General features: G+C 39.3%; 1 protein-coding gene across 1 annotated transcript; it reads right to left on the bottom strand.

Annotated features, from left to right (window-relative positions):
- Positions 1-1225: 1225 nt before the first annotated feature.
- LOC131244258 (transcription factor-like protein DPB) lies at positions 1226-12955 on the bottom strand. The gene is made up of 9 exons (XM_058243892.1): positions 12178-12955; positions 11964-12028; positions 11538-11581; positions 8160-8222; positions 7909-8053; positions 7686-7753; positions 7081-7176; positions 1859-1929; positions 1226-1717 (listed from the first exon to the last, which is right to left on the bottom strand). Exons 1-9 carry the CDS (start codon positions 12351-12353, stop codon positions 1561-1563), a joined length of 885 nt encoding a protein of 294 aa, XP_058099875.1. The 5' UTR covers positions 12354-12955; the 3' UTR covers positions 1226-1560.
- Between the last annotated feature and the right edge of the window lie 8741 nt (positions 12956-21696).

Here is a 21696-nt window from a genome sequence, read left to right as displayed (position 1 = left end):
TTCAAAAGCTTACAAGTTTCAAAGGTTGATTACAAATGAAAGCCTCTTCTTGTAAAGATCTAAGAACCTTCTTGTTACTTAGTAAAGGTGATCAGAATAGTGCTAGGTGACAATCATTGAACGACCAAGAATACTGTAAAATCTTTTTAAACAAGTCTACACTACTATCTATATTACATTCTTCTACCATTATCTAAATTTTTCTACACAACACTACACACTGTACAAAGCATAGGGTTGAAGATGAGCCAAAATTTATTGAATCCTTGGAATAGCCTCTTGGAAATGTAGAGACCCCCCATATGCCCACAGATACATAGTAATATGCTCATCATAGAAACTGTGTCATCATTAGTCAGAAGGTATGCAATATACTTGGTTTTCAGTTTGTACAATTGAGCCCCATGGTTCCATACCATTGGTCTGCTAGGCACCTACATGGACAAACCATGACTCAAAGATCACCCGGAGAGGATACTCATAAAGGGGCACTAGAGAAGAGTGGTATATCCATCTCTTTGTAGATGATTACAAAGGCAGTTAAAGAAAAGGACAAGGGATGCTGTTCTGCCTGAGTATTTTATCTGTCTCTCTAGGAAAATGGATATCTCTAGAAAAGATTTTCAGTTCAATCTTTGTTTTTTCTCTCCACTCAGACTAATCCACGTACTCGGCTTCTTATACTTAAAGTGATTCATGTATCTACTCCAGTGATACTAATCATAGATAGTCAACATGAGAAACACAACATGAATCAACATTCAACTACAGGGGTGGGGGGGAGAAGCAGCCCAATATGGGTTTATAGGATCTTTTAGCATGAGAGTTCTTCATAGCATTGTCCAACCCTGCTGGGGCATGGTAGAGCAATGGTTCGGATCACAAAACATGGGCTGCACTTTGCTCTTGCTCCAAATAGATCACCCTTAATTGCAGATTGGCTCTTTCTATGGCATATATACAGTAAACATGTGTGTATAACAACATTTACATGCCTGAATAGTCGACAAGAAAATACAGTATGTTTCCACATTCAACTTGAAAAGGGGGAGGGGAAAGCCCAAGACCAGTGGATAGGAATCTTTCAATATAGGAAATATTCAAGGGCATTGTCCATCCCTAATGGGGCACAATAGAAAGATGATCCTGATCACAGAACATGGGCCCCACTTGTACAAACTAACAACCTAAGTACAAAGTACATAACCGAATTGCCCCAGATAGATTGCCCTTAAATGCGAAGTGGCTTCTATCCGTGGTGTATATATATCAATCATGTGTAAAGTCATCATTTACAAAGTCTTTCCAGCCTCTCCAAGTTCAAGTTAGAGGCTCCCCAAATCCTTGAAAGACAAAAAAAAAAAAAAAAAAAAAAAGGAAGTGGAAGAAAAAGCAAATCTGTTGTAGTGTTCCGCTACTATAAATATGGCTGTTGAAAATATATGATAGTCCAAAAAGCAAATCTGTTATTCCGTCTTTTCCACTACTATCAATATGGCTGTTGAAAATATATTATAGTCCATTTCTTTTACCACAATACAACAAAATGCTCGCGTTGGGTCAGGCATTTGGAACTGTGGAATGCCACGAGAAGGGGATGGAGCCCAGGGACTTGCCTGCACAGTTGGAGTTTTGAAGGACTCGTGCGAGCTCTGGGTCACGGCAGTGTCTCATTGCCTTGAGGATGTATGTGTCATCATGCAGTGAAAAGGGTGTGCTGGCAATAACAACAAGGACAATGTTATAACTGAAACAAGCTGCAGAAACAGAGAATGGGACTGTAACAAACACGTTTTAAGTAATAAAACCATTCGCTTGAGTCAAGGCAATTAGAACTTCAGATTTAGCAAATCCATACCCATGGAAATCGAAGTGCACCAACTGCATGTCTTGAGAGATCTCGATCTCAACCTTTGCCTGTGGGCGTGTCTATTTTCCTCAAACAGATGAATGTTAGAATATATAATTAGAGTAAATAACAATAATTTACCATGCAAAGGGTTGGCTCCAGTGGTACTGGCCATGTGTGAGCCCACGTGCTGTATTCACACCATCCAACCCATCCATCAGTTTGTTACCAGAAGGAACCCCACCCAATACTCATCCAGATCCAAAATTGAAGGGAGCCAGAGCAAAGGAAACAAACTGGGAGGGAATACTCACCCTTGAATTTAACAGGGGCATACCTGGGTCGTAATACAGCTTGATTTCCCTTTATCTGGCATGGATGAAGGATCTGAACAGACTGGATTCTATATCTACAATATGGTAGGGCCCCCACTCTAGTCATTGGTGGGTGTTCCCTCTCAACATGTTCCATGTTCTATGGCCCACCTGAGATTTGATTTGGTTGATTTTGGGACGCTAGGGTTTTTTGAGGTGAAGCATCTGAAGGACAGGTGGGATTCTGTGTACACCACTGGGCCCCACATCTATCTGGTACCACCTTGAGGTTATGGTGGTACCAGTACCACTGGAGTGCACCCCACAAATACACCAAAAATCTTATTTCGCCACATTTTGTGTTCGTGGGTCAGTGGGTATTGGTCTATTGATTTGTTCACCGAGACTGAAATATAAAGAACAAGAAATGGCATCAAGCCTCTCAACCTCATAGAAATTCTCTGCATATTTGTCATAACCATACGCATGGCAAATATGTATGGTGACAGCAATTTTTGATCTGGCAGGCCACCTACACGGATGGGCTGCAGGCAAAAAGCTGCAGTGATTGGACCACTCTTACCATCCAGCTGTGGTTTTGTTCATTTGACGTGGACCATTCCACTTATTCAAGCGGCTGTCCCTTTCATCTGGCAACAGATATGATGGGAACCACAGTCCAAATCCCCTTGATTCTAGGATATGGCCCATCAATTAGTGGCCCACGAAATCAATGGTCCTAATCATCATGCATGAGTCCCACATTTACAATGATGAGCATTATAGTATCAACTATCAAAGTTCTCATCACAATCTCTAATTTATGGAACAGTTTATGGGCATTGAATATCCTACTGAAAAATATAGACCAAGTTAAGAGGGATTGGATTTGATTTAGAACTTCCTTTGTTTACAAAAGAAAGCAAATCCAAACTGAAACTAAGCTGATTCAACGTGATAAAAATAGTATATACGCAACGAATTCAAGGATAAGTAAAGGACTGTCAGATGGTTGTAACTCCATAATGAAGCACCATGAGCAATGAACAAGTTTTAGTAGCGATTCTGGCAGTTTTTACTAAATACCCACCTTCTCATGCCTTCAGAATTTTGTTCTGAATTGTTTCTCTTGAATATATTTACAAGGAAATGCCTGTCAAAAAGGGGGTGTATGCTAACCTACAACAGGTTGTAGGTGATCAGTTTCATTAGAAAACCCATTGCTAAACCCAACCTAAGAAACGTCATCTAATGAAACCCAACCCATTGCTAAACCCAACCTAATGAAAACAAATATATCGTATGAATTTATTAGTCATCTGATTCATATCATCAACTCTGCAACGTAATCTAACTGTTATTGTTATCAAATTGATCATCAGACCATGGATCAAATCCAGATCATCAATCAAGACAATCTGAAATGTTGGCTCAGTCAGAACTGTAACCAACCATCTTGTGTGGCTATTTGGTTACATCAAGGGGGAGTTGAAAGTGTCAAATCAAACTCTTTAGTGTCCAGTAGGTGTCGATCGTAGATTACTGGGGAAGAGTGTAAAAATATTTGACTACCCAACGATGGCAACTTCCAGCGAAAGAGTCCCGAATCCTTGCTCAAAAAAGAAGAGAAGCTCCAAATTCGGTTGGCCAGAGCAAAAAACTCTTGCATCTCATCTTCCCTCAAATCCATGCAGACACGTAGAGACCAAACCAGCTCTCCGCCTATCATGCCAAAGAATTGACCAATTGTTGTCCAATCGATCAGAGGATATATGGTATAAAGGAGGAAGTCCCAAGTGAAAGAGAATTTGCAACCCACGCATCTTACCAAAATCTTATTCGAGCGTTGCCTCCCACCTCATAGACCACCCCGAAAATTCCACCCGACCACTAACCACGGACTTCCATATACCGAATGCCTTAAACTAAGAAAAGAAGATGAGAGAGAAAACCACCCTCCTTGTTGCGCCCATATTTAAAGAGATAACTTGCTTCCAAAAACTATCAGTTTCTGATGGGGACATCACGCGCACACGCACGCCTCCCCTATGCACGCATGCAAGGAGGATGAGGGCCCCACCATCGATTTGGATCGATGATGATGTCCAGGGAGGGCCTCCTAGTTAGAGGACTGCGTTTTGGTTCGTTGGAGTTAGGGGTGCACACGGTTCGGATCCAGTTTCAAAAGGGATGAGAACTAAAGGCGGCCCCATTCACATGAATGGTCCATATCAACAGCTGGCAGTGACCAATTCATCTATCTCCTTAACTATTCGGTTCCAGTTTCAAAACCGGAACCAAACCGTGTGCACCCCTAGTTGGAGTGGACCCGATAGTCATGTGAATCTCACCATGGGTTCTCATGATCGTGGCCCACTATTCTAATTAATTTAGTGCTTTAGGTTTTACTTATTATTATTATTAGGAATATCATAGACGGTTTAGATTGCTTTAACTAGTTGTTTTTTTTTATTACTTCGTCTCCAAGTAATAGGTTGCGCACATGGCGGGAGTTTTGGGGTATAGGCTTTTATTATAAATAGACACCCCTTGTAGGTTTTTTTTCATTGAATATTATGAATAAAATTCTACGTTTTCCTTCTTCTCTAATTCTCCGAGTTGTGGAAATCCAATTGGGTGCGAAACCCTCCTTTCTTCGAAGGGCTAACTACCGTAGTGCCAAGCCGCACCCATCCCGATTCGCCCCCATCTACTACCATCAATATCCACCATCTCCTACGACCAACTAATCATCAAATCCATCATCCCTTCGCAACAATTCTCCCCCTACAACAGAATTTCGGAATCTGGCCCTGCAGAAGGGTTGAAATTTCGGCAGAGCACCGTGATCAAACCGATCATCCGTTTGGCTTGAAACTTAGAGGGAAAGTAGCCCACCCCTGGCCAACCAGGGCCAAGCTGGCCTTTTTCTAATTTGTGGGCCCCACACATGTGCGGGCCACTACCAACGCACGTGCGTCAAGCAAGTTAGTTGTTCACACGTGCGGAATCGGTACCAGGTTCTCTCTTTCCTCTCTTTCGCTCCTCTCTCACCTTATTTCCCTAACCCTAACCCTAGATTGTCCTAAATCCCTATTTCCATGCACTTTTTTAAACCCTAGGGTTCCTCGAATTGAAATCCGTGAATCCCTTGGATTGGAGAAATATTTCTGTGCATGTGTGGATGAATTTACTCTCCTTTGAGTATTGTTTGGTCTATAATTTTTATTGATCCAATACTAACATGTGTAGGCCTGGACTCGCATAGATTCCCCTTGATTGAGTGCTTGACTTTATGTGGGTTGTAGAATTGTGTGATTGTTTCTAATTTAGTATGATCTTAAGCCTGAATTTTTTTTGCATATCATGTTTAATTTCCATGTCCTGCATCAGTTTCATAGCTGAACCTCCAAAGCCACTTCCCAAACAGCTCTTGATTTAGAGATATGAAATGGATAGCCAGGTTGGACAGAGCAGCTTTTATCCCCAAACCCCCTACCCCCTGAGCTTGTGAAACCATGGCCATCCTTCTAAATGAAAAATTTCTTTTCTTCCCTACCCTACCATAGAAAATAACATGGGAACTTATCGTATAATTGATAACCTCAATCAAACATTTGAAGGGAGAGATGAAATAGGAAGGGACTTTTACAAGAGTGCCCCTCCAAACAAAGGTGGTTGAAGCTTATGCTCCACCCTTTCCACCACCAAATCCCATAACCGCTTGGCTAGGAGTTGGCTTGCCAATGCTTAAAGAAGATAGGGGTATGCCTTCAACTTCCCTGTCTTAAATCCCCTAGCTGCAGCCCTACCATCTCACTCTTTAACAAATTAATCCTCAAACCTGAGACTGCATCAAAGTAAGTCAACACCCTTTCTAAATTTCCAATCTGAACAATCTTCGGAGAATAGGAGAATGTCATTGACAGCATACTGAAGATGGGCTACATGCAAGTCCTGTCCAACCTTAAATCAACTAAACAGACCTCTCTTTATTCCCTTATCACTCATCCTACTTAGACCTCAATAATCATCACAAAAAGATATAGGGTTAGAGGGTTCGCTCTGCCAAACTCCTCTAGATCCACCAAAAAAGCCCAAGTTCTATGTTCACATTTGTTTCATTGGGAGAAGAAAACAACAAAAATTCTTGAGAGAACATGTAGAGCCTCTTTTTTTTTTTCGTTTTTTTTTTTTAATGCTAGGTAAGTATGGGCTCGAGAAATTGCTACTAACAAAAAAATTTAGTAGTTAAAATCATAAACACTATGAAGACGACAGGGGATAGAAAGTATTCTTGGGTAATTATATTTTTATGGCTAAATTGAGAAAAAAATTAATAGATACCAAATCTGCAATTCCAGCTTACATGACATCATGGCATCTCTTTCTTTTGGAATTTAGAAAGTAAAAAGGAACTTGAGTGCATCATGATCAAGGTGCTCCGTAACGGTAACGGTGGCCGTAACGGCCACCACCGTTACCTTTACGATATGGGGCATAACGGCCGTTACAACCCCATAACAGCCGTTACGGTCTCTCTTTTTTTTTTAAATTAAAAAAAACCTCCGAAAAACGTTTATCTGCCTTGTAATGTTGATTAAAAAGTATGAAAAACTTATATATGTCCCGTAATAGGCCATTATGGGGCTATTATGGCCTTTATAGTACATGTAACTTGCCGTTAACGGCAATTACAGGTCATTTTTTCCATAACAGTTGGTATGGCCATTACGACCCCGTAACGTGTAATGGTTGCCACCGTTACCTTTACGTAACGACCTTTATGGCCCCATAACGGCCTTTACAGCACACCATGATCATGATGGGAAGAGGAAAAATCAGCACTGCCTTACACATTTCATTAATTTGCATAGATAATGAATATACATAAAGTGAGATAAACATCAAACATACCCGAACTAGTATAAATGGCAAGGGAACTCCTGCAACATTATTTCCCAACTCGTGCACTTGCTGATTGCGCAGCATTAGGTTATGAAGACCTACAATCTTTAGAAATAATAGTAACAACAATAACAAAGAAGCATAAGAAAGACTACAGTAAAAAATCATTTCACAAAGAATGTTATCCTTAGGATTCAAATGTAACATTCACTAAACACAAAAATAAAGAACCATGCTAAATCTATTTGCAAGTGTAGGATCTCAAATCCAACTCCCCACACAAGTGCCAACGTGCAGATGCAAGATATCAGCTGTTCATCATGTAGGTCCCATGGTGCATGCCTTGTGGCCCATTAGATCAAGGCAGTTTGTTCATCAGGTGGACCTCACATGTACTTTCAAATGCGGTGTTGGTCAATTTTTAACTGTCCACTTTTATGTAAACACGTCCTAACTGATGACCTAACTGGACTGATTTTCAGGCCACGGCACATACATGGTGTGGTGAACCTAAATAATTGGGCAACTGGAAAATAATAAGGAAAATAATAAAAGCAAGCATAATGATGACAAAGAAGCTATTGTAAATTAAAATAAATAAATAAAAGGAATACCTGTTCTTCTAATTCGTGCAAGTAGGTTGCTTTGTTTTCAATCTTACTCATCAGTTTCAAGCGGCTGCCTGCAGAAAAGCCAAAACTATTCAGAACTGCTATCAAGTTTGTATGTGATGCTCAGTTCTGCTAAACAGTAAAAGAGTGCTGTTTTATTAAAACTGAGTTAAAACCAGCAGAACCAATAGATCAACACCTTGCCGTTATAGACTCAAAATGTGACATACCTGTAGCTCTTCAATGTCATTAATTATCGTACGGGGAAACCCCTTCCAATGTATTTCCTTTTTGTCCTTGGCAATAATATCCATAGCCATGAGAACATTTATTGCATCATACACCCGTCGCCGTATGTTTTTCTCATCGTACTGCCATGGAGAGAACATCACCAAAATATTCTAATACCATCCATTGCAATCATCTCAGAAATTCGGATATTAGTTAGTTCTTAAGGAGACCTGACTTGAGTCAAACCTGATTCAGAGTCACAGTATCACTGTCTGTTGCTGAAAATTCTTCTATGATTTCATCCGCAACCTGGAACCAAATATCAACTTCACTCCATCTGGGACAAATAACCACTGAAAAGAAATACAGAAATACTGGATGATAGCAAACAAATATACAGTGCACAGTGAGATATCCCATCATCCAGTTTGGTTTCTATGTAGCAGTGTATCAGACTACTGGTTGCTGGATTCTGTTTCAGGATGATCAACTATTGCAATCATATCGATGCAGGCACTGGCCATGATTCAGAGCTTTCAAATCTTAAAATCAGCAATTCAGGTTTTTCAGTGTACATTACAAAGTGAACTAAACCTCTCTATAAAGTTTTTTTCCGGAAATTATTTGGAAAATTATCTCATGAGTTATAGTTCCCTTTCAGAATCTTCACCAATACGTTCCTATAAAAATGCTGATGCAGGATGGATTTGGAAAAGCAGCAAAAGTAGATGAAGACAATTTGTAGGTTGAAAGGTGGGAGATGGAAGGGAAAAAACAGGGATCGATCATACAGAATCCATCCAAATCATGATTGCATGGAATCTACCACACAATCTAGAAGCATCGTATTTTCAGTTCCAGCAAAGGACTATCGCAACCCTGGGAAAATCCTTTGCAGGTTTAAACCTAGAGTAAACTGAAATTTCATTCATAATTAATTCATCTATTCATGAAAGAGTCTTTACGTGTCTATATATTTGTTTCTCAAACCAAAGGAAACCCTAATCTAATACTAAGATTCATTAATTCCAATCCCAAGAATCTATTTTAATTAAAATATTAACAATTGCTATAATATTCCCAGTTCCCATCACAACCATACAACACTTCTGTAAGTTGGCCTTATTAACTCAATTCATGTCAAAATCCCATAATTTTAGGCTCGTTCTAAAGGTAAATCAATATGCTCGAAGAAGGGATCAATGTGTAGCTCTTGCATTGTTTGAGGTGGTCCATAAATAAGTGACGGAAACACAACAAAGGAAACTTGCCTAATTTGTTACTAACTGTTGCCATAAGAAATAGCCCCAACCGTATGGAACATATGGGCCGCAAGTCAATTGGACCACCTTGTGGGGGATCCACATTTCAAACGACCATCAGGGGCCAACAATACCGTCTAGCAGATTGTGAGGAAATTCTTTGATCGGAGAGTTTGCAGGATCCACTGCACAGAACAGATAGGTCGTGGACCCACTTCATTGGATCGACAGATCATGCCGCCCACTTCACTGATTGGTCAGATCACAGGGCCCACTCTCCTGGGCTGCATCAAAGTATCACTTAGGTGAATACTTCATAAGACTTGTTTGAATACTTTGTTGACAGTTCAACTCTTCTACAAAATTCCCATGTCCAACACCTGTGTGAGATGCATGTCAGACACACGCCAACACAGTTAACCAGGAAAACCTTAATTATTCCTCTCTTTTCTTGTATCTTAGCAGGTATTTATTATATGTTATTTAGTACTATTGTATTTTTATTGATATATTTTTTCGAATACACTGCATTTATGAACTAGAAATTATATACAATACATTTTTCAAAAGGCGACACATGCCATTACACCAGACCAATCAACCAATATGCTTGATGCAATCATGACAAAGAATGTCTATGCACATGTGCAGACACCACCGTTGTGCATTACCGCAAAATTCACTAAGCCTGCAGCCTTTTTATAGGCATAAAATGCTTGCTCATTATGCTTTTTGAACATATGGTGTTGAACTAGTTTTAAAATTTTCTTTACCTATGCCTTGTTTTAGTCCTACATTGGAAGTGAGGTAGAGATGAAATGTGGTTTATATAGGATCCTTCCTATATACCTATTGTTTAAGATTCCACTATATAAATGGTCTTGGGCAGTGAGCTACGGGGCTGCTTAGGCACAATGTGGCGATTTAGTGGCGCACTTGGCAGGCTAGGCTATCGGCCTCCATCATGCCTTAACTCTTTTCCAGATGGACCTATCCGTTGGGCATCAAGCCCAATGAAGTAGATGACAGGACATAAAGTCTTGAAGCCCATCTAGGGAGCTGAGAGGTCTCTTAAACTAGAAGCATCCTGTCATTACTGCACTACATTGTGACTGTGCATTTTATTAACTGCACAGTTAATATGCTTCTATAAAAGAAGATGGGAGTTAGGTAATGGAACTACTTCATCTCCATTTCGTTCTTTTCAATTCATTTTGCGCATATAGTGCAAAGGTCAAGTACTGTGTCTTCGCTGAGTAGTGGAAGCTCGTTGGAAGACTGGATCGAGCCAGGCTTAATTAAATCCCAGGGTAGTGTTGCAAAGTCCCTTGCACATTTGCACATTTGGGAGGCTTCGACTCTTGAAGAAGCATACAGCGGTACGCGCCTTTAAGCCATTCATGGCATTCTGTAAGTGCAAGGGCATTTTCATATTTTATTTTCAACATATGGGTAGTTCAAATTTCACTAAAGAAACTCTTAATCATTAAAACTACTTCTGCATTGATCCTTCAAAAAGAAACCAAACAACATGCCTGGCAACAGTTCTCAGTCAAACTCGATCCTTCAAATAAAAAATCTCAGACTGATATCACTTCAAGTATTATCAGAACAAAATCCTGTGTGCTTATCAGTTTGACCAAAATCTGGGTATTTGGCCTAGGTTGGCGTGGAAGAGCCTCAACTAGGCCAGCCCATTTACATCCCTAATCAGGAGATAAGAAAATCCAGAATAATTTAGGCTGCATTTGGAATAAGGAAGATAACTATGTCACTGTATATGTGCTAACAGTTGTCAGGCCGTACGGCAAGAGTCCAACTTGTCAGGCCATTTTTTTTGAAAATAAATTACATTTCTATTGAAGAAATTTTCCAGGAGAAACAACAGATTTCTTTGGACGTGATGATGGCCCATCAGATGCCATCAGCAATCACTGTCCCCATAATGAATTCATTCCTTCGACAACAAAGATGGCCCTCAATTTTCCATGTTTATCCCATTAGAAGCATAAATTGTCACTTCATATACTTCGCACAGACTCTCCATACATACAATGGAACCTGGATTTCCTGAACAATGACGCTTCTACAGTCTAGATCTTGAGCAAAATTAAATTGGCTCATTAGCTCCAGAGTGTATAATCACTGGGTCAGCAACAATTCTAACTTTTTGCATCTTAGCCAAACAGAAATATATGGTTTAGACCAATACTTCATGACCTCCAAAGATAAACTGATTTGAAATTTTCTATCAAGGACCACTCTCTATGGTGTTTTATGTTCCAAGAGTATATAAAGAAACCAAAAAAAAAAAACAATATTGATAATAATACCATATGAGGTGGGGGCCACCAGACACTACCTCGCTGTATGTGGTTCTTCCCTTGCTCTCAACCTTCTTACAAACTGAAAGCAAGAAAATCAATGTGAAATGATTGAAGCTTGAAGCAAATAAGTCTGAATTTCATTAATATCCAATCCTCATTTGACTAATATATGGGCATATTATCAAGCGCGTTGTCTAAACTTCATTAATATCCAATCCTCATTTGACTAATATATTGGCATATTACAGTAACTGATATGAGAACAATACGATAATGCAGCAAACTCCTTTATGAATTTAACATGTGTGACAAATTCATCTTGCAACATTGGGAGAACTGCAAAGATTCGAAGATGGCTAGCTGACACATAAGTACATTACATCAACTCCAAAGGTGCATCAGGTGAACGGCACAATGTCACCCAAAACAATATTGAGTATACCAATATAACTACCCCTAACCTATTATGCTGAACTGGCGAAGCCCTCCACCTGCAATCCGTGAGACTCTCTTCTTCTTCGCTGTACTATTTATGGAGAAAACAAATTTTTGAATTGTGTCACTAAAGCAGTATTTGCAACCAAAGCTCGTGCATTTCAATAGGAAAACTACATAATAAAGAACCCATGGCTAAAATCTAGAAATTGGATTCGAGCTAAGTGTATATATGCTTACCCATCAACCATTGGACTCTGGATATCCTCTCCCTGGGTATCCAAATTGTTAACCATTGGACTACTTTCATTATCAGTTGTAGTTGCCACCTGATCACCGCCTCTTGGAGAAGAACCAGTAATCCTTGCACAGGAATGTGCCTGGCTAAAGCTACGAGGAAAATCTGCCCATTGCATTTACAGTACTCCCTAGCAGGCAGTGATAAAGAATAACCCTTGGTCTTCTCCCACTGTTTATATGCAATGATTATTAAATAATACCTATGGGCAAACACAAAAAGCGCCATAGAAATTATTATACACAGAGCCACCAGAATTGAATTGCACATGTTACCATAAATGAGACAATAAACAGTGAATTTTCCGTGAGACTGGGTACATGGAATAGCATTAGATATTGAGAGAATGAAAGCACATCACCACCAAGATCATGCCAAGAGGACATTTCTATTACATTGTTGTCAAGACTAACTAAAATATATACATGGTGCTGTGAGCTTGAGAGGCAAAACTGTCAGAAAATGTATCATATGCATATGTTCAATTAGAATGGGCATTCTACTACAATGTGCCCATGAGATACTCATATTTCATACAGATTTGACAACTGCACACAGATAAGCCCAACCTCTCCACATGTCACTACATATGTCAAGACAGCACAAGTGCAAGATCCAAGCCGTTCATCAGGTCATCCTCAAAGTTTTGATGGCCAGACCACTCATCAGGTGGACCCTAAAGCACGAAACAAATGGACAGCTAAAAAACCTTTGGCAATGATTTTTAGCTGTCCATTTAATTTGTTCACTCTTGCCAACCTGATCTTCCAGTCAGAGCATCTACACCATAGGGCCACCTGAAGGATAGCTCAGATATTCAAGCACATGTCCACTTAACACGAGGTGGAATGTTTATCAATTGGTTGTACATGGTATGGACTAATGCCCTCTTGGCACAGGTGGTGGCATTTATATAAGTTGGCAGTTGGCAGTTGGCACATAAGCTTAGTAATACATGTGTGAAGTGGTTTGAGGCAGCCTAGTAATAAACACTCCAGAGTGCTACTTTTCGACATGCCAATCTGAGAGAAACAAGAGATATACACTGCAGTGTGCTCATACATACTCACGATATACCTGTGTGAATTTCCAGCTTAATGGCATAAAAGCAAGAGGTTCCTAATCATTAAATCACTCAAAGAGAGATTTGATCATTCGAGTAGAAGTTTGATTAGACCAGATTGAGGGTACTAATCAAGCATGGTTGATCAATCCAAGAGGTGGACCGAATCAAGATCATTGGTCAGTTTTGAGCGATGGCTTAAGGGGTGTGATCAAATGGGGGAAAAAAAAGGAATCATGAATATCGATCAGAATGATCAGATTAAAAAAGAGAAGATGGTTGGGGAGTCAACCTTCTCATTCTGAAGAAAGCTGAGCAACTAAAATTGTGATCTGTCGAGATCGTGCATGAAATGTTATCTAGAACAAAGGAGCATTGATAGGTAACTCACAGAACTGATACAATTGCATTTACAGATCATGCACAAAAGTGGAATGTAAAGGCGGCAAAGCACAATTTGCACTCAAACAATCAGTAGAGGATGGCATGCCTGTTTGCATCATAATGGGAAAATGCCAATTGAGGAGTGGGATACTTTTATAAATCCTCACAGCTTGAAGATGAGATGAGACGTCAACTACAGTGACCATCTTGGGTTCATAGGCCAAATCTGAAGTACTTAGATGCAGTATGTTCGGAAATTATAAGTGTAGTTATAAAGTGTAGTGCTTCAATATCTCAAAAAATAAAGGAATTGAGTTTGTTCGATGGCACAAACTTTGAGAGTAGCTCAGTGCAATTTGCAAGAAATCAATGCCAAGAGGGAGCCATCAGAGGTATCCTACACTCTAGCATCTCACCAAAGAGATCGGGCTAGCTTTAGGTTTGGTGATTGACATGCTAGTGGCAACTACCATGACATCAGATTTCCAAACAAAAATGCAATCACCAGTAAAGGTTGTGTCCATGAATATCTTGAAATTAAAGAATAATTAGTGATTCTGCTTTCATATATTGAGGCATCATGACCGTGCATATTGATAAAACAATATAGAAATTTTAGCAATAATGGGAGTGCTAGTTTATCGCTAAAGTGCAGTTAGTGTTGAGATAGGTTTAATTTTCTTTAGTTGTTGTTTTGGTTATGCTTAGTTTGTAATCCCGCATGGAAAAGAGAGGAAAGTCAGATTGGTTTTCCCCTCCCACCCTTCTGTATGTACACTATAACTTTTTTAAGGAGGAAACTTTTGGATGGTCCGAAAGGTTCTTCGTTAGCACAACAGCTTTCGCATGTTACAGTTACTGTTGCACCTAGCAATTTGAGGTGGCCTACAAATAAACATTCTAGTGTGCTTACATGGTTCCTTATGACAATCTCAGAGGGCTGAGCAATATGCACTCCGGTGAGCTCATACGGTGATACAATGATGCATCCAAAAGCAGGAATGATGGATCAAAGGATGCATCAAGGCCACATAGGTTGACCAATCAAATATCTCAACCATCAAACCATCAAATTGGCCTAATCAAGGAAATCAATTAGATCAACCGTCTAATGATAGATCTGGACCCAAATAAATAGTCTAATTTGACTGTGTGGTTCCACAAGTCCATAGTTTTATTAATTAGTTGTTAGAGCAGTGATGGCATGCAAGTTTTTTTCGACACTTGTTTTATGCACCACTTTTTTCGTGTATCAAAAGATGTTTGAATGATGCAAAATTGGTCCCGCTTGAAATCACATTGAGTTAGCTTTCAAACAGGTCCAAGATCATGCAATTCTGATATTGTTCGAGTGTGTTATGGCCAATTTACATAGTTTGTATGGTTATGATGGGATTCAAGGATATTTTGTTCATTTCTAGTAGTCATCATTGTCATCATCTAAGCCTTATCCCAATTAATTAGGGTTGGCTACATGAATCTTGTTATGCCATTCCACTCTATCAAGGGCTATACCTTCAGACACCCTAGCATGAATTTGGTTGTTACTTGTTGGGAAACGACACACCTTTCCCTTCAATGTGCAAATCAATGGGATTAACAATATAAAAGATTTAAAGGATGAAAATTACTTTTAACACAAACAAACAAATCATCAAACATGTAGGATGCAAGAGACACCAAGATTTTTTACATGGAAAACCCTCCGATGTGAAGAGAAAAACCACGGGACCTAGTCCGGCACAAATCCACCATAACAGAAATAATGGAACTACAATCATCAAGAGACCTCTCTTGGATACCCAAACTACTTCACCCAAAGGTGGATTACAAGCAACATTAAAAAAATGAATTTCTCACCAACAAGGGATTGTAAAAAATCCCCAACACAACCCTTGGAGAAGACAATCGAAGGAACCGACATTGTGGATGGACCCTCACGAACCCGGATGCGAAGATTTCAGCGGTAGAAAGCTCTTGACCTTCTTCTACAAAACTCCATTTTTCTCTTATCTTTCTCCTCTTTTTCTCTAAGAAAGAAAAAACTCCAAATGTTGCTCTAACTCACTCAATGCAAAAGACCCCCTTTCTCTCATTTTACTTTGCTTGATGGCAAAAGGAAGATTGATGAGTTTCAAAAAATAAATAAATAAATAAATAAATAAAAATCTGATTTGTTTATGTTTTTCCAAAAAAAAAATCAATTTTTAAGAAAATAATAACAAATTCTTATGATTTGTGATTCGATACGATTCAACCCCTAGTACGATTTGTGATAGGATAACAATTTTGACAACATTGTACACAATAGTGCTTCGCTACTCCCAGAAATTTTTTTGTTTTAAAATAAGTGAGGGATTGTTTAAGTATTTCAAACAAACAAAAAAAATAAATAAATGTTTTGTTTTTAATTAATTTTTTATTTCAAATTCAAAAATCAAATTGCTTGTTAATGCATAACCCTTTCTTACAGTTTCACCTTCGTTTTAGTGAGGCCCAATAATCATTAGATTGTTTCCATTGTAAGAAATGTATCACATAATAGTTGGCCCATCAATTGCAATTAGAAACGGTCAGAACCAGTCCATCCTTCAATGATTCTCTTGTAACAGTCTTGGGTGGTCCATATAAAGGACACAGGCAAGGTCTTTTTATAGACACAAAAAAAAAAATGTAGTTAAAAAAATAAAATAAACAGTTTTCTCCTCTTCTATCCTGGGCATACAAAGATACTCTAAAGTAGTGTTGGGTTTATTCACAGTCAGTGCTAACTGGGAAAACCACATTACGCATTATATCCTGGAAGTAGCTCGTCAGGGGTATATATTGCACCGGTCAAATCAACCGAGGGGCGCGAACTATCTCAAAGAGAGCAACATTGTCCGCGCCTCGTCCCAGCATTAATCTCTATTCGACAATTTTGATTCTTCCAAACAGGTGTAGGGATCCAATTGTTGTTGATTCATTCTATTATTTGCTTACCTGCAACAACAAGAATTACATTAGGGTTTCCTTTGCTTCGAGAATCCATATATAAACATGTAGAGACTCTTTTGTGAAGGATTATGATGGTTACTTGGATAAAGGTTTTCCGTAGAGCATGAGTTGCTTCCCTTTGGGCATGTATTGCCTAAAACAGAAAAGGAGCTGGGGAATGTCGTGATTACTGTCATAGTAGCTAGTAGGTTGTAGGATGTTCAACGACCCTTTATTTTATTTTTATTTTTATTTTTTTCATTGCATCTGTAGAGAAAATTAATGGTTTGATCTTAAAGGAAAAGGTGGGTATCCAAATTGAGATTATACTTTTTTATTTGGTTGAGTCATATCCAAGCCCTTGGCCTATTGGGCCCACATTGTATGGACCATACCCCAAAATATCCACGGTACGGAAATCATAAAATTTCAATCTATCTCCTGAAAATATACGGTTAACAAGCAAAACAGAAAACGGTCCACATTCGACTGAAAAAAAATCCCAATATCGGTAGTTAGGATCGTCCTTCAGGGAGATTTTTGGGGCATGGTCCATCGGAATTAGGTCAAATCAAATCCCAAGGGTCTGGATCACTGTGCCATTGGCCCCACTTGTACTGAACTGAAAAACAGAGTATACTGTCCTTATACACGAAACCCGACATGAATCTACGAATTCATGTTCTAAAATCGAAGAAGAAGAATAAGAAGAAACCATAATATCAATGCAAACAGATAGAATCAAGGGTTTCTATGAAAGATTTTTTGGATTCTTGCAGAGAAATATCACAGCGTTTAATGGAAAAAGATATTCAATCAATCCGTGTTTATACCGCAATAAAATTCAAAAGGGGAGAGAGAGAGAGAGAGAGAGAGAGAGAGAGAGAGAGAGAGAGAGAGAGAACTTAGCAGTAGCCGTTCTTGGAGTTGGAAGAGAATTTCGACGGAGAGGGAAGAAGAAAAAGAGACGGACTAGTCTCTTCCCGCCTTGAGTAGATTTTATATATGAAAAGAGACCCGCGTATCGGCACTAGGTACTCGAGCTCCTTTTGTTCTAACAAGTGGGACAATTGTTCAGAAATCCAGACCGTTGGTTTGTTTCGTCCCATCTTGAATCTACCATGACTCAAAATTCTCTTAAACAAAAGACCCACACCACCAATCTCGGGTCTTTCTTCTGTTAAATGCTGACCGTTGTTGTATTTCTCTTCTCAGCCATCCATCGGTGGGTCACAAACAGAGAGTTAAGGTTCACCAGTCAATGAGAACGGCCTTCCTTTTCCGTAAATCTGATCCTGACCATTCAAAAAGGACTTGAATGTAAACGGCTGAACATTTTATGATTTATATATCCAGACGTAGAATGTTACTCTCTTTTGGCAACTCTAACCTTTTCCGCAGCCTATTAATGGTGGAACATACCTATTGAATGGTTTCGATCATCGATTCTTGTGGCCAACTACTAGATTACAAGTTCACTTCAGTACTCCGCGGACTACAAGAGCGGGAATCTTGTCAGAAACGGACGGAATTTCGTACGGACAACCGATGAATACAAGCATCGGCAGCTTCCGGTGCCGTGCTGTCTTTCTCGGCAACATGCAATTGTGTGGGAAATCAGTGCCGTGAAAACAGTGGACCCCAACATGAAGATCTCTATTCTAAAATATCGGAGTGATTTTCTTCCTAGAGGGACTACACCGACTGTGTCGAATCAGACCGTCGGTTGTCCATTCCTTCCAAAATTGGGGCCCTTATGATGATCGGACCGTCTTGATTTTTCTTGAATGGGTTATTCATTGTGGGTCCTACATTTTTCGCAGTACAGATGATCTACAAGAATGTTGAGGGAAAGGATGGTACGGTACGAGAAGTTACGGTACCTTGCCTCTGTAGGTGATAAGTTCTGTTTTCTCGAGTAGGGTAATTGTTGAGTGATCCAGACCGTTGGCCTAGTGTGAAAACACGCGGATGGATCGTTAACCAAGTTCCTTGTCGATAGGCCGTTGGATAAGAAAAGAGAAAGTACGACAGCCATCCGTTCCACTGAAGGACAGACCAGACATTGGATGCTAGCATCGTTTTGGAACGTTGGAATAAAAAAAAGGGGCGCGGATTACGTGTTCCCCGGGTAACACGTTACCCTTACTGTAGGGCCCACCTTGATGATATTTTGTATATCCATTCCGTCCATCCGTTTTTCCAGCGCATTTTAGTACAAGGTCCCAGAAATTAAGCATATCCAAATCCAAGTTGGGCCACGCCACAAGAAATAGTGATGATTACTTACTATTAAAAACTTTCCAAGGCCCACTGTAAGCAGATCCGTTTACATCCAACCCGTTAACAAGGTCAAACAAACTGGATGAAGGGAAAATACAATATGAATACATAATTTCCGTGGCTTAAAAAAAGCGATTTTAATCTTTATTCACCAATTTTACCGGATATTTGAATATGTTTAATTTTCGGAATAACATATTAAATGATATGAGAAAACGGATGGGCTGGGGGTATATGAAAAATAAATTCATCAAGGTGGCCCCAACATGTCAAGGGTAACACCCACTTGTTGGCTCTCAATTTATTTTGTGTGACGTGAGATTTTATATATATATAACTTAAAATTTGAGAGGATTGATTACGTGTTCAACCCCTTACAAATAGTTGAAAGAGACCTGTGTGTTGTTCAGCCACTTACAACTCGTTTCAACGCTGACGTGTTGGTATCGATTCGCTAGAGGGGGTGGCACAGCCATCTTGCACCAATCCACTGACACAGCCATCATTACCTGTATCCATGCCGGAATATAGCAATCCTGGAATATAGCAAATCCCATGTATCTTGCACCAATCCACTGACACAGCCATCATTACCTTGAAATCCATGCCATCCACCCTTATACCATTCAATCCCTTCCAATCCACCCGGCCAAACACGCCCTTAAGATAAAGCTTAATTATGATAAATAAAGATAAATTTAATAAAATAAAATTAATAAGTTTGTTAGATTGGTATAAGACGAATTACTTTGTTAAATTCCTCTACTATTTATTGACATCTATTATGACTTCTCTTCGAGCATTTATTCCTTTATTATATGGTTATGGCAGTTAAATCATAGCCATGTCCATCATTCAGATCCTTTATTCCATTTTTGACATGTCCCTTTAATCGTTTTTTCCACTTACAACTTTTCACCTCTTAAACTTTTCAATTGTGCCTCGTCATTAGATAGCACGTATTATCCACATCGTTGTTAATTGTACTTTTGCAAAGAGCACTCCAAATATCTCTAAAGTGTATACATTTCTCATGCAATGACATGTGTGCTTTTCAAATTGGCTTTTTAAAAATCAGTCGGAAACAGGGTATAATACCACTATGGTGTTTACCCGTAGTGACTAAACTCCAGTGGACACACTGTGATGCATGTATTTCATCCATGCTATCCAAATGTAGCTTATTTTAGGGTTTAAGATTAAAATAGAAGTAGACTAAGGGCCTGTTTAGGAGCGTGGGTTTGGAACCCCTGGATTAGAAACTCTCTGGATTTGCAATCCTCCCCGTGTGTTTAGCACCCTGGAGTGTGAATGAACTTTAATCCAAAAGTATCTATCCATGTTATATTTACTGGGGTTTGAATTTAATTACCAAAACAATTTTAATATCTCTAATTAGTGAAATATGTAATTTTTGACATAATGGTTGTGATAAGCCCGCTGAAATATATGTTTTGCCCGAAAATGATGAAATTCCAAGTCTCGGATGGGCCACAAGCACAAGATCATGTCTGGGTGACTAACCAATGATTTTTAATCGTTGGTTTACATGAACAATGTTTGGACAGTGCTAGACAATGTTTGGACGGTGCTGATCATCATTAGTGGGTCATGTGCCGAATAGAATGATAGTGTATAGTGACACACATGTTACACCTGCAACTATTGAAATGATTTTTGTTGTAATCCAAGCTCTCATCGTGGATTACAAACCCCCTCAAAGAGGAGATTGAAAACCCCCTGTTACTTTATGCTGCCAAACAACCAGGGATTTGGAACCCCCTCAAATCCCCTCCAATCCATCATGCCAAACGACCCCTAAAAGCTCAAAGGGACCACACCACCAGAAAACAATGGGATTGAACGCCCACCACTAAAAGCTTTTTTAGGGAGACAAAAGTTACATATCAAGCTAATATTTGTCTTTGCTCTTCATTCAAGTCTGTTGGACCTTATTAACGTGTTGGATGACAAATAAACATCACAGTAGAGCCTAATTAGGTTTCACCACGGGGCATAGTATCCCCATTGTTTCTTGCGGTGTGGTCCACTTTGAGCTTTGGATCTGCTTTATTTTTTGGCTCATTCCTTAAAATAAGTTGGCAAAGTGGACCGATGGCGTGGATGAAATACATACATCACAATAGGCCCCACAAAGTTTGGTCACTAGGGACATTGTTGGTGATCAGGTGACTAGGCACTTTTTAAAAAAAAGGACTGTAGGGGCACTGAAACCTCAAGGATATGACGATGGGAGGAACTCTTTCAACACGAAGTTACTATTTAAATAGAAGTGCGACGACCAATTACTTAAAATGCCTCACTTTTAAAGATATGGCATCTATCCTCATACGTATGACATACATATATACATCCATTATAACCGTCCAACTAGTAAGTCCCATTAAGAAAGAATGTGATATGGCCCATCAACTCAATCACTAGCCATGACAAAGGGCAAAAGCATTATTTTATTTATAAGTTGTTTTTTTTTTCTTTCATTGCAATGCATTTGCCAAATTCACATTCAAAGATATAATGAATGGTGTGTGCAATCACACATCAATCAGGGTTTAAATTATTTGTAATTAATACAGCAAGATTTGTATTAGAGATAAGACATGGTTCCAATAAGAAAGCATTATAAACATTTGGTATATTCGAGGCCCTGATACATGGCCCATTTGGTGTATATGAGACCCATGTGTAGGTCCTGCATGTTGTATATTTGAGGCCCACATCGATGCGGCCCAAT

The sequence above is a fragment of the Magnolia sinica genome, chromosome 4 (assembly GCF_029962835.1).
Source record: "Magnolia sinica isolate HGM2019 chromosome 4, MsV1, whole genome shotgun sequence".
Lineage (NCBI taxonomy): Eukaryota > Viridiplantae > Streptophyta > Magnoliopsida > Magnoliales > Magnoliaceae > Magnolia > Magnolia sinica.
The sequence above is the reverse complement of the archived record's forward strand: the minus strand, read 5'-3'. Positions and strand labels throughout refer to the sequence as shown.